The 14,222-nt window shown below is 42.2% G+C and overlaps 2 protein-coding genes across 2 annotated transcripts in view; one reads left to right on the top strand and one right to left on the bottom strand.

Annotated features, from left to right (window-relative positions):
• Positions 1-6,745: 6,745 nt before the first annotated feature.
• LOC147577265 (uncharacterized) lies at positions 6,746-9,660 on the bottom strand. The gene is made up of 2 exons (XM_086674641.1): positions 7,681-9,660; positions 6,746-7,094 (listed from the first exon to the last, which is right to left on the bottom strand). The coding sequence occupies exon 1, from the start codon at positions 9,658-9,660 to the stop codon at positions 9,124-9,126; it is 537 nt and encodes a 178-aa protein (XP_086530767.1). The 3' UTR covers positions 6,746-7,094; positions 7,681-9,123.
• The window catches only part of PPM1L (protein phosphatase, Mg2+/Mn2+ dependent 1L), a 307,409-nt gene continuing 302,800 nt past the window's right edge, over positions 9,614-14,222 (top strand). The window contains exon 1 of the mRNA XM_025913869.2: positions 9,614-10,012. Coding sequence (XP_025769654.1) covers positions 9,614-10,012 — 399 coding nt within the window. The remainder of the gene's footprint in view (positions 10,013-14,222) is intronic.

Raw genomic sequence — 14,222 nt, forward strand, 5'->3', positions numbered from 1 at the left:
AAAGTCCTTAACCTACAAGACAAGACAGATCAGGTTTGCAGCAGACCTATCCACAGAAACTTGGCAGGCCAGAAAGGAGTGGCAGGATATATTCAATGTGCTGAACTGGAAAAATATGCAGCCAAAGAATTCTTTATCCAGCAAGGCTGTCATTCAAAATTAGGAGAGATTAAAAGTTTCCCAACAAGCAAAAATTAAAGGAGTTTGTGACCACTAAACCAGTCCTGCAAGAAATTTTAAGGGGGACTGAGGGGAGAAAAGATGACTAAATAAATAAATAAATAAATACCAAAAGCAACAAAGACTAGAAAGGACCAGATAACTCCATAAGAAACTCCAACTCTACAAGCATCATAATGGCAATAAATTCATATCTTTCAGTACTCACTCTAAATGTCAATGAACTAAATGCTCCAATCAAAAGACACAGGGTAACAGAATGGATAAGAAAACAAGATCCATCTATATACTGTTTAAAAGAGACCCACTTTAGACCTAAAGACACCTTCACATTGAAAGGAAGGAGATGGAGAATCATGTATCATGCTAATTGTCGACAAAAGAAAGCCGGAGTAGCCATACTTATATCAGACAATCTAGACTTTAAAATAAAGACTGTAAAAAGAGATGAAGAAGGGCATTATATTATAATTAAGGGGTCTACCACCAAGAAGACCTAACAATTGTAAACATTCATGCTCCAAATGTGAAACCACCCAAATATATAAATTAATTAATCACAAACATAAAGAAACTCATTGATAAGAATACCATAATAGTAGGAGACTTCAACACCCCTCTCACAGCAATGGACAGATCATTTAAACAGAAATTGCACTACTAGGTATTTATACAAGGGATATAGGTATGCCGTTTTGAAGGGGCACATGAACCCCAATGTTTATAGCAGCACTATCAATAATAGCCAAATTATGGAAAGAGTCCAAATGTTCATCGATGGATGAATAGATAAAGATGTGGTATATATATACGATCGAGTGTTACTCAGCAATCAAAAAGAATGAAATCTTGCCATTTGCAACTACGTGGATGGAACTAGAGAATATGCTAAATGAAATTAGTCAGTCAGAGAAAGACAAATATCATATGACTTCACTCATATGAGGACTTTAAGACACAGAACAGATGAACATAAGGGAAGGGAAGCAAAAACAATATGAAAACAGGGAGGGGGACAAAACATAACAGACATTTAAATATGGAGAACAGAGTGTTACTGGAGGGGTTGTGGGAGGGGGGATGGGCTAAATGGGTAAGGGGCACTAAGGAATCTACTCCTGAAACCATTGTTGCACTATATGCTAACTAACTTGGATATAAATTAAAAAAAAAAAACCAACCACCATTAAAGTGTGAATTGGACAATTAAAAAGCCATTGAAGTGTGAATTGGGACAATAAAACAAACAAACAAACAAACAAACAAACAAAGAGTTGGATGCTTAACTGACTGAATCACCCAGGCACCCCTACCACCTACCATCTTAACCATTTTAAGTGTACAGTTCAGGAAGTTAAGTATGTTACATCATTGTGCAAAAAAATCTCCAAAACTTTTGGGACACCTGGGTGACTCAGTCAGTTAGGCATTTGGCTCCTGACTTCAGCTCTGGTCATGATCTCATGGTTTGTGAGTTTCAGCCCTGCATCTGGCTCTGTGCTGACAGTGTAGAGCCTGCTTGGGATTCTCTCTCTCTGCCCCTCCCCTGTGTGCTCTCTCTCAAAATGAATAAGCTTAAAAAAATCTCCAAAACTTTCTCATCTTGCAAAAGTGAAACTCCATACCCACTAAAAAAACAGCTCCCCACTAACCCCACCCAACAGCCCCTACTTTATGTTCCTATGAATTTGATTATTCTAGATACCTCATATAAGTAGAATCATAAAATATTTGTGTTTCTGTGACTGACTTATTTCATTTAGCATAATGTCCTCAAAGTTCATCCACATTGTAGCATGTGACAGGATTTTCTTCCTTTTTAAAGCTGAATACTTCATTGCATGTACATACCATATTTTATTTGTCCATTCATTTCTCAATGGACATTTTGGTTGCTTCCACTTCTTGGCTATCATGAATAGTGTTGCTATGAACATGGGTGTACAAATACAAGGTATAAGGTTTGAAGCATATTTTCCCACTCTGATGATGGATCTGAGTGGATATAGTCACATTATAGTAACTATATTTCTGATTTTGTTGTTCTTTCAAAAACTTCCAGCCTCTCCGTATATATAACTAATGAAATAATATAAACTTATTATTCAAAACTCTCCAAAATACATGTGAAGTGATGAATCCTGATTTATCTCCTGCTACTCCTCTAAGCTTTCCTCTTTTTGAAACACTGTGAGCAAACAGAATAGTGCCATTTTGTCTTTTTGGAAGTTTATCCCCTGTATCCAACCCCACTTTTCCTACATGTCCAAATCCTCCTATCCCCTTCTTCATGAAGCCTTCCTGATCCCTCCAGTCAGATATGATTTCTTTCTCCTAAAAGTCCCCACAATGTCTTGTGGCAGATGTATTTGTGGTCTGTATTTATGAGTTGCCCATAAACTTACTGTCTCTATTCACCCCCTTCGATTAATAATTATTCGCTTCTAGGGGCGCCTGGGTGGCACAGTCGGTTAAGAGTCCGACTTCAGCCAGGTCACGATCTCGCGGTCCGTGAGTTCCAGCCCCGCGTCGGGCTCTGGGCTGATGGCTCAGAGCCTGGAGCTTGTTTCCGATTCTGTGTCTCCCTCTCTCTCTGCCCCTCGCCCGTTCATGCTCTGTCTCTCTCTGTCCCAAAAATAAATAAAACGTTGAAAAAAAAAATTAAAAAAAAAATTATTCGCTTCTATTGGGCGCTTACTATGTACCAGGCAATGTTGTAAGCACTTCATGTATATTAGTTTCTGTAATGGTTAAAATGACCTATGGAATAGGTATGATAATTATTTTGCTGATGAGAAAATGGAGGTACAAACAGGTTAAACATGTCTAGCCACATAGTGTGTTTTGAGTGGACGAGATGGGCTTGTGGTTTTGGAGTGGAAATCACAAGAGATCAGAGTGGTGGGAGTAGTAGTTGTGAGAGCGCCAATCCAAGAATGGCAATTTATTCAATTACAGAAGGGCTGCCAGCCCCTTTGCCTGACTTTACAATCAGCATGTTCACCACAGGAAATATATACCACGTGCTTATGTTTTTGTTAAGGACATTTGTCAATTTGTAGTATATTTATGAGTGATTATATGTTAAAGAACTGTCCTTCTCACTATAAGTTCCATGAAGATAGGAAACATGTCAGTTTTGCCTGGTTCCTAGTACAGTGCCTAATACATAATAGGTGCTGAATGAATGATAAACTTATAAATAGATGAATGACTAAATGAATGAGTTATACTCTGCACTGTATTGGGAATGGTGGGAGAAACAGCTGGAGAAATGTACCCTGAGTGCATTGCAGATTCTGGTGTCCATGGAGGGATAAAAAGCTTACTTGCCCACTCTAAGCATAATATAAAAGATAAAAATTATAAAGAAAAAAGTAGAATTAATTTTATAAAAATAAAATATAAACCACAAAACCAGAAATGAAGCCCCTTGGGGCCCCTGGGTGGCTCAGTCAGTTGAGCACTGGACTCTTGATTTCAGCTCAGGTCATGATCTCACTGTTCTTGTTAGAGCCCTGAATTGGGTTCTGTGCTGACAGTGCAGAGCCTACTTGGGATTCTCTCTCTCTCCTTCTCTCTGTTTCTCCTCACTGGTGCTCTCTCTCAAAATAGATAAATCACCTTAAAAAAATCCTTATATTTCAAAGCATCATAAACAATGGAAAAGTAAAAGATAAGATGGGAAAAATATTTACAGCTTGAATAACAGCCTTAAAATATGAAAGATTTTGACACTTCAAAAGAAAAAAGATAAATACCCTAGTAGAAAAATGGACAAAGGACACTCATTTTGTAAAAATGTTTGTTCTTGCAAAGAATTTCCCTGTGTCTATAAATGAAAATATGATCTTAAGATGAGCAACAATGTTAAAAAAAAAAAAAGAAGTAAAAAAACTGAATGGTCTTTAACGTTTTGTCTGTTAGTAAAATCAATTTTCAACTATCCATGGGTCAGTTATTCTTTGACTTTTCTATTGCTACCCAGGATTCAGAGGCACATTGATTAGTTTCACTTATTACCGGCAATAGTAGAGAGAATTTGAGTGGGGCTGAAATAATTATTTTAGAGTAATTACCTTCATTCATTCATGAACAAATATTTGTAGTATGCTAACTATGTGCCAGGCATTATGTTAGGTGTTGGGGTTATACTGGAGAGTAAAATAAAAAGGAACATATAAACTATAGTGAGTGGGGGGTGGGGGTGGGGAGCAGACATGAACTTACAAAAAACGCACAAAATATATATGTACAACTTTGATGAGCACTCTGAAGTAAAAGTACAGGTTGCCATGAGAGAGAGCAAGAGGGACCACACTTGGACTCTTGAGTCAGAAAGGGCTCTTGAGAGAATGATAAATGAACTGAGATTCGAGGGATTATAGTTAACCAGGAAGTGTGGATGGAAGAACAAGTTTGGGAAAGGTGAGCATTCCAGCTAAATGGAACTGCTTGAACAAAGGTCCTGAGTCAAAAGGGAGCTTGACACTTTACAGGAACTGAAAGAAGTCAAATGGGGCTGAAGTGGATGGGCTGAGGGAGTAGGTGCCATGGCATAGACCGAGAAGGACAGGAAGGCCATAGCTAAGATTTGTGGGTTGTTTTTTTTAAATTTATTTATTTCTCCCTTCCCTTCCCTTCCCTTCCCTTCCCTTCCCTTCCCTTCCCTTCCCTTCCCTTCCCTTCCCTTCCCTTCCCTTCCCTTCCCTTCCCTTCTTTTAGAGAGATAGACAGACAGAGAAAGCAAGCAGGAGAGGGTTGGAACGAGAGGGAATCCCAAGCAGATTCTGAGCTGTCAACACAGAGCCTGATGTGTGGCTCCATTTCATGAAATAGGAGATCATGACTCAAGCCAAAACTAAGAGTTGGATGCCAAACTGATTGAGCCACCCAGGCACCCTGACTTGTGCCTTTATTCTAAGAGTGCTGATAAGTTATTTAGGGGTTTTAGGCAAGATTATCCAACTATTCATAATGTTTCATATTATAAATTAGCTAGAATGTTGATGTGGGTTAATTAGGATAACAATTTTAGGTAATGCTTCAGATTAACTTTATAATTTAGGAAGCTTGTTTGAAGATTATTGTAGAGAAGCCTAGGACAATTAGATGAAGGATTCTTAGGAGTAGTATGGTTTATGTGCACAGACTTGGTGTAATGATAGAAACATCTTATTCAGAAAACTGGTATCTTTTTTTAAAAAATTTTCAGTGTTTATTTATTTTTGAGAGAGAGACACAGAACATGACTAGGGGAGGGGCAGAGAGAGAGAGAGGGAGACACAGAATCCAAAGCCGGCTCCAGGCTCTGAGCTATTAGCACAGAGCCCATGTGGGGCTTGAACACACGAACTGTGAGATTATGACCTGAACTGAACTGAAGTCAGACACTCAACAACTGAGCTACTCAGGTGCCCCAGAAAATAAGTATTCTTCATATATCTCTGTAATGAATATAAAAACTTGGGTTATAGAAAAGGACCTTGTGTTTTTGGAGTCCAGTGAAATAAAATCGTATTACACCCTAACATGATTGGTATCTGTCAGATTAGTTCTCCATTTGACATAACAATTGAGATATTAAAATTACAAGTCCAGATTGATATATTGTGCTTACTTAAAAGGATGAATTTTTTTTCTTAGCTCTACTACTAAAACAGATTCATTTCTTCTTAAAGTGCATTTAAAACTGAAGATTAAACTTTGCATCTAAGAAAGTTTTATAAGAAGCACTGAACATTACATATGGGTTAATAGTTCACGATTATGGTTAATCATTTAGAGATTAAATGACCAGAGGACCACACACAGTAAGATAACTCTTTTTATAAAAGGTAAAACCAAGCAAAACTAAAAAAAAGCATATAGGGATTTTGGTAAATGGTAAAGCGTAATGGCAAATTATTTTCATAAGACATATTCTATGGTACTCTTTTCTTCAGATATTTTACCTTAGCAATAAATCTTTCAGACTTTTACATAGAAATGAAGGACAGTTTACTTGTACTTGTACTCTGCCCAGCACATATTCTTAGTGAATGAGGTGAATACTTACAGTGCAGTGCTGACAAGGCTGAAATCAAAGGCTAAAGTCAGAATCGTGGAATAAGAAGCTGTGTATTCTTTTTGAGATCTCTCTAACAAAGAACCACTGAAATGTTACTAGAGAAGCAAAAAATTAGACTAATCATTGCAGTATCACTGGACAATCAATGGATGTTAGAGTATTGAATTGGTGGTCAGAAGAAACTGAAGTTTCCAACTTCCTACAATGAATTGTGGTATTCTTTAACATCTTTGTACCTCATTTGCCTTCTATTTATAAACAGATATAATAGCTCCTTTATCTGCCTCATAGGATTATTATGAGAATGGAATAAATTGGTATATGTGAAAAATCTTTATAGTTTCAAAGAATATGTAAAAGTCACTAGAGGAAAGCCTTTTTCTCAAATATATTAAAATTCATAGTCAACTATAACAAAATGCCTTTTTAGGCCTTTAAAAGTTATTATGTAAACAATATGAATTGCTTAATAGAAAAAAGAAAATGCCTATAGGGTCTGCTTGAAAAACCATTTTATTGATTTTTCGCAAAAATGAACTACTTAGATATAAATGTCAAAGCATATCACTACAAAATCCACAGGATATCTAGATTTATTAATCAAATCAAGCCCTCCTTTTGCTATTTAATCTCCAGAGAAACCAGAATGGTCCTTTCTCTTTTTTATTTAGGTATGGAGGAAACACAAGTCATACCTCTCATGAGTATCTGCTGCTATCATCAATATAGTAATTTTGTGGACAGGCTGGATGGGACCATAGGTTTGGAATTTTACTTCTGCTCCAGGGACTAGTTCGACTTGTAGTTCCAGAATCTTGATCAGCTTATCTGGAAGTTGCCTTTGCTATTAGAGAAAGATTCATGTGCTGAGAAACTGATAATACACCCAAAACTCATTTGCTAATTTACAGTAAGAAATATTGTAAACTCATGTCTTCATGACAACGCTAATGTACTACTTTTGCTTTATAGTTCCTAAAGACTTTTGAATTCATGATCTCATTTTGGAACCTCATGACTTATGACTTTTGAACACAGTGACTTAATTTATTTCAAAATTGTTTATCAGGTGGAATATATCAAAAAAGCTCAAAGCAGAACAGGGGACCATATCTTAGTTGTCAAGAATAACATAGTTAACAGTTCTTCATATTTCCTTCCTTTTCTATGTATGTTTATATAATTGAGAATATATTGTATATGCCATTTAAATGTTAAAGTTTTTTTTTTTCTGGTTATGATGGCAATCTATACTTTTGTAAATATTTTGGAAAAGTTGTAGAAAGCAGACAAAAGTCCAAAGCAGAACATGAAAATCACATATAACCTAGTACTGTAGTTAACCACAATGAAAAATTTGGTGTATTTCCTCTCAGTATTTTTTTCCTTTTTATTTTTTTGTTTTTTAAAAACCGTAGTTGAGATCGTACCAAGGTAGGAATGCTTGGGGAGACCAACACTGGCTGGGCTTGGATCAGGCAGCCTCTACTCTCCAGTTTAGCGGATTGGAAGCTGCAGATCAGCACTTTTCTTCCTGGACAGGGGTAGTGAGAGTGAATATTTTCCTTTAAAGCTCACTTCTTTCTGTGTTTTAAGCTGTATTTGTACATAGATCCCCCCCCCCCCCCCAAATCTTCAAAGCTATCGACACTTGCCCATATTTCAAAAAGTCCTTGACGGCTTCTGGAAGCCCGTTCGACCCTTCACTTCTGCTCATCGAAAGACTCCCGCCCTAACTTCACTTTCTCCCGCGATAGTTGAGGAGGTGGTAGGAAGTCTCAAGTTTGGAGCTTCAAAGGGATCCTGAAACTCCCAACAGCCGAGTCACAGCCCTCGCCCCGCGGCGGGGTCAGGAGCGCCCCGGGGCTCCACTAGTAGGTTTCGTGTCTCTCAGTGGAAGGGTTGCGACCACGGAAGGCCTTCGCGGTTACGTCCTCTGCTCCAGGGGCGGCCGCAGTCCTCAGGGACGCCAGCCCATCCTCGCCCCGCCCGAGGTTACTCTCAGAGCGCACTTCCATGTGTCTCCGAGTCCTCACATCCCGCTGTTCTCGGGAGGGTCTTTTCCCATCTTGAGGAGGCTTGTAGGCCTCAGGCTCGCTCTCTGCCTGTCGTGAGATCCGGGCAGGCCTCTGTCACAGAACCCAATGGTCGGATCCTCTCCGCCCCGCTTTGCGAGCCTGGAGAAGTGCGTCCCTTCTCGCTTGCCTTATGCCTGGCGAGGCGGGGACCACACTACCGTGCTGCCTGCCGGAGGGGGGAACGCTCACGTGCGGCACTCTGCTTTCCAGCCGGTGACAGTAGCTCCCGAGAAAACCAACGTTCAGACTACCCGAATCAGTATTATTTTGTCCTGGGAGCCCGCACAGGAGGGCGGAAAGAACAGCTACTCGAGTTGGGCAGTGGACGCGCCCCTCTTCTCCCCCTCGGTTCGCCTGAACCGCCTGGAGCTGCAAGCGCGCCAGTCGCGGCGGAGCTTCCTCAGCCTTTGACAGCTCCGCGCGAGCACCACGGGCCTGGAGTCCCAGCTCCAGGGGCGGGACGGGGCGGGGCGAGCGCGCGAGGGGCGGGGCGAGCGCGAGTCGGGGCCAGAGGAGGGAGAGCGCGAGCGGAGCCGAGTGGTGCCGAGCGGAGAAGGGAGGTTCTGGAGAGAGGCAGGCAGAGCCCGCCGGCCGCCTGCGGCTCAGCGCGGATTGTGCTGCGTCGCCCGGCTCAGCGTACCCCCGCCTCTGCCCAGGCTTCCGCAAAACTTTTATTCTCTGGGGCTCCCCGGGGTGTCTGAAGGAATCGGAGCGCTCGGCCGGCTCTACGCTCCCCTGTCGTGGCGACTGAGGGGACGTGCATCCCTTGCCCGCTGGGCTCTCGTGCCCCGCGCCTCACCTGCTGCTGATCCGCTCCTCAGAGCGGCGAGGGGGCACCCGCGGAGAGGCCGCGCGGGCGCCAGCGCCCCCGAATTCTCCCGCCCACCGCGGTGGACTCGCCCGGCGCAACTTTAACTTGATTCCTCTAGCCCAGCCCGGGCACCCGCTGCTGCTGCTTTGCTGCCACCGCTGCCGTCTCGGCCGCCGCCTCACAAAGGGGCGCGGGAAGGGAGGCGGCGCGGTCCGCGGGCACAGGCGCCGGTGCGCAAGGCGCGGGCCTCCGTGCCGCCGAGGCCGGGAGACAAAAGGGAAACTGCCTCTGTTCGCCGTGCGGGCTGGGAGCAGCCAGCTCGTCCGCCTCCTGCCCTGCTCCGCGAGCTTCCTCCCCCCACCCCCGGCTGCTGCTCCGCCTCCCTCCCCGCGGGCTGTCCCCGCAGTGCTCCGGGACCCGGCGAGCCTTCGGGGCGCGCGTCGCTGCTGGTGGTTGGGGCTGTAGCGATAATAAATGATAGAGGATACAATGACTTTGCTGTCTCTGCTGGGTCGCATCATGCGCTACTTCTTGCTGAGACCCGAGACGCTCTTCCTGCTGTGCATCAGCTTGGCACTGTGGAGTTACTTCTTCCACACGGACGAGGTGAAGACCATCGTCAAGTCCAGCCGGGACGCGGTGAAGATGGTGAAGGGCAAGGTGGCGGAGATCATGCAGAATGATCGGCTCGGGGGGCTCGACGTGCTGGAGGCCGAGTTTTCCAAGACCTGGGAGTTTAAGAGCCACAACGTGGCCGTGTATTCCATCCAGGGCCGGAGAGACCACATGGAGGACCGATTCGAAGTTCTTACGGACCTAGCCAACAAGACGCACCCGTCCATCTTCGGGATCTTTGACGGACATGGGGGCGAGGTAGGAGTTCTCTGGGGTTTTGTTTGAGTGGGTGTGTGTAAACAGGATGTGTGCGTAGCAGGGTAAGAACTGGGTGCGAGGGGCGTGGTGATGACCTGGTGCCGGGCTGGACAAAGACATTAGATCCAAATGTGGCTCAGGTTGCTAAAAAATAGTGCTGGCTCCAGACCTCTTGGGATTCAGTGGCCAATTTGGGGGACGGAGGGTCACCCATAACCTATTTTGTGCCTCATAATTTATGAGGTTTCCCAGGATCAGAACCCAGCAAATGACTGTGCTAGTTTTGGGGGGGGAGAGTTTATGGTTTCTACAGGGAACTTTGGCCCAGGGCTTCAGCGCCCCTGTTCTAGGGTTTGAGGCCAAGCTTAGGCATAAAGAAGGAAGAAAATATCTTTGATTCTCTTAGGGAAAAGAGACCAAATCTGCAGAGCCGAGTCAGTGAGGGCTCAGTGAAGATGAAGGAAGCCTTGACTCCTTCCCATTGCATTCTCCTAGAGGAGGAACCCGAGGGGCACCTCTGCGCTTCTTCCCAACTCCATTAACTTTGCAAGTGCAATCGGGCCAGTTGACAGCAGCGCCTCGCTGGTCGTCTGCTTTTAGCTGGATCGTGGCGCGGGACCGAGATGCCTCTGGCCTTTGCAGAGGTGGCAATGCCTGCAGAGGCGGCGGGTGCCCAGATCTCGCCCCTGAGTCCTGGTCAGCGTGGGCGCGCAGACGTCTCCCTCCTTCTAAACTCCTTTATTTGGTGTTCATCTGGGAGCAAGAGATGATGTTGGAGGCCGGTTCAAGTCCCTCTGCCGCATTTCTGCGGCACCTTGATTGCGCGCCGGGGCTCATATTTCCTGGAGGTCGGTCGGGCGAGGGTTGGGTCTGGTCCTCGGGCATCTGCTCAGGGGAAGTGAGTGGCAAATGTGGCTCCAGCGCCGTTCTCTCAAGCGCACCAGGCCAGCCACACCATCTCTCTCAATTGGCAGTTTGTGAGAGTTTCAATGCTGTAGTTTTTAATTTTTTTGCAGCATACTTTCTTACTCATATTCCCCCAGTCCCCATCGCCACCCTTATTTCATTAACACCCCACCCCACCTCCCGTGCTCTGTGCTGGCATCCAACTTTCCCTCCAACTCTCTTCTTGGTCCTTCTGGTCTCTGGTGAGCTGTAGGGGAAGTCTGGATGTCATTCTGTTTCACGAATTGCTTGTGTTTTGGCCTTTGTTTTGCTCAATTGGTTATCTAATTTGCATTCTGTCTTTGATACAAAGTCATTTCACCCACCACACTCTGTTAATCTTTCCGAGATAGTGTACCCATCTACCTTAAACCAACTTTGCCAGGAAAGACAAACTTAGTGGGAAAATTTCTTTGGTAGAACTGAGATCAGATTTTGCTATTTTCCATCCACCCTAGCCCTATGTTCTGTCTTTCAAAATGAAGGATTCTTACTGGTTGTAATTTTGTAGCTTCTCGTGTAGTGTGGGGTTCTTTTCCCCTTGGTCACATAATAGGTGAAAAATATGAAATTAATTGAGGGAATAGGTGCTGTGTGCCTGGAAAGACACATACCTGAATGATAATGTTGCCAATATAATGACTGAATTGTTTTCTTGGTTTGATCAGAATGCCTATGTTTTTATTGTATATGCCTAGACCATTATAAATCATTTAATAAAGCTTATATTTATTATATATTTTTAAATTAAAATTGGCAGCTGATAATCTGCTTCTGGTTTTAGAAAGCACAGTTTTATTTTTAATTTAAAGTTCTGGATGTAATATTAGTGTTGTGAAACTTTGGGTTGTGCTTGCCTGAGTGTGCTGTATTGGCATGTTTTGATCCTGCACGTGCAAGTGAATGAGTATTTAAAATTTTCTGTTAAGTTGATATTCTAAAATCTGAAAATCACAGACCTAAACAGATTTCAGGTTGAAAAATTTCCAGTACTATCTTCCGGTAAACGTATCATCCAGAAAAGGGACATGATAAATGTTTTTATTTAAATAGAAGTATTTTACATGTATAGGTACTCTCCTTAAAAATAGGGTAATCATTCTATCTATAACCTCTTATAGTATGTAGCCAGTTCATTCATTTTGACTTCTTTTTAGGGCAAAATAAGAAAAGTGATATAAAAGGTAGTTATTTAATTGTTGGAATGTGATAATAACAAATAATATTAGGTGATTTCTCTCTTGCTTTTTTTTCATTCAAGGAAAGTCCCATCTAATTGTCATCTTTTGTGTTGTTTAGCTCCTTTAACATTCACCAGAGGAGGGTGCCACTGTTTGATTTTGGTATAGATGATAGTTGTCTCCTTTCAGAAAAGAGGAAGATTTTTCTGAACTCCCTATTATTTATATATGTTGTGTGAGAAGATAAATGAGGACTTTAATTTTATTTCTAATAATTCAAACTAATAAGATGGGCTATAAAAAATGAGGGCCCATCTGTAATGATACTGCTTTTTAAATTTCATAGAAAAGACCTAAGTCACCTTGTATATGTACATTTCATCCCATTTTTTAGATGAGATGTTTGTTGATGGGCTTAAGATGTGACCTTTGTAAGGCAAGTTCAAGGCCTTCATTTTGGTGATTTTTATATTAAACTGCTGGACAAATTAGTTTGCATATTTGCCTAGATAGATAGCACACTAGGGATACAAAGGTGAATGACACATGATTCCTATCCTCACAAGGTTTCAGTGTAGAGAGATAGATCTGTAACCAAAAATTACAGCTGGAGCATGCTTAGGGTATTATGGGAACACTGAAGAAAAGCATTTAAATCAGACTGGGAGGTGGGAGGCCCAGGGAAAGACACTTTGAAGGCATTATTTACTGTAAGTTAAAAGCACAGGCTTTGGTTTGAGATCTTGCTTTGAATCTCTGCTCTGCCTTATACTGGCTGTGATCATGGACAGGTTGCTTAGTCAACTTTATCTGGGAGTTTTTAATCTGAAAAATAGGGATAATAATACATGTAAGGTACAACTCCATCAGTTGTATCATATCCTGTCTAGAGAAATACTGAATGGAGAAAATGATGTGGAAAAAGAAAGCTTAGAGACCAAGAAGTCTGCATTGTTAGGGCAACAATATCTTAGGAAGAGAGAGTCTTCCTATGAAAGCCCCAATTTTGATCACTAGAAAGGCATATGTTAGATATGGATAATTTATTAGGTATCCCCCAAACTCTCTCTTTGTTCTAACTTGTGGTAAACTGGTTATTAATTCAGAAGTTCAGGTATCTTAGCATTGGGAAAGCAGCATCCAGGTTTCCAGGGCAAATTTTCTGATTAGTGAAAAGGAATATTCCCTCTGATTAATTAGTAAGTTGGTATTCTGATTTACACTTCAGCCTCTTAGCATGTGTTGGTTCTCTGGAGTCTACTCAGTTGTGTATTTTTGACAAAGATATATCTCTGGACTTATGCTGAGGACCAGACTCTGGAGAGCTATGACTTCTACATGGATGACATCTTAGAGAGCCTGTCTCAGTGGTTATACAGGCCAGCTTCCTCACTTGATGCCATTGTGCCCTTGAAACATTCTAACCATGATACTGTGGGTGGATGGTTGGTTCTGAGTGTGTGTGTGTGTGTGTGTGTGTGTGTGTGTGTGTGTGTGTGTGTCTAAAGCTATGGCAGTGATTATTTTTCTGTATAACAAAATATTTACAAAGATTAAAACATTGAAAAGGTAAAAAAAATAGCTCAACTTATACCAACTGATGTGGAAAGGTTATTTTTATAGATTTTTTTAAAGCTCGTTTATTTTAAGGGTTGGGGGGAGCACAAGGGGGGAGGGGCAAAGAGAGGAGAGAGAGAATTCCATGCAGGCTCCATCATGCTGTCAGCTCAGAGCCAGATGCGGGGCTTGATCTCATGAACTGTGAGATCATGACCTGACCCAAAACCAAGAGTTGGAGACTTAACTAACTGAACCACCCAGGTGCCCTGATATGGAAAGGTTATTTTTAAAATTAAAAAAATAATGTTTATCAAGAAAAAATGTTTTTTTTTGTGTGTGTGTGTATGTGTGTGCTTATCTGTATTTTTTATCTATAGGCAAAAGGTGTTTTTGTTTGTGTTTTTGTTTTTGTTTTTTTTTGTTGACTCGTTTTACTTTTTACATTATGCAGAAGAAATAGCACCAATCCTTTGAGGCAGCTGTTCATGGCTGAAACCTCTCTGGAAAAACAGATTGTTATGTGT

The sequence above is a fragment of the Puma concolor genome, chromosome C2, assembly GCF_028749965.1.
Source record: "Puma concolor isolate L17-30 chromosome C2, mPumCon1.1.hap2, whole genome shotgun sequence".
In the NCBI taxonomy this organism is placed as follows: Eukaryota; Metazoa; Chordata; class Mammalia; order Carnivora; family Felidae; genus Puma; species Puma concolor.

Bases quoted from the DNA above. Each gene is read 5' to 3' on its own strand.
- LOC147577265 (XM_086674641.1), bottom strand. From the start codon at position 9,660: ATGATGCGACCCAGCAGAGACAGCAAAGTCATTGTATCCTCTATCATT.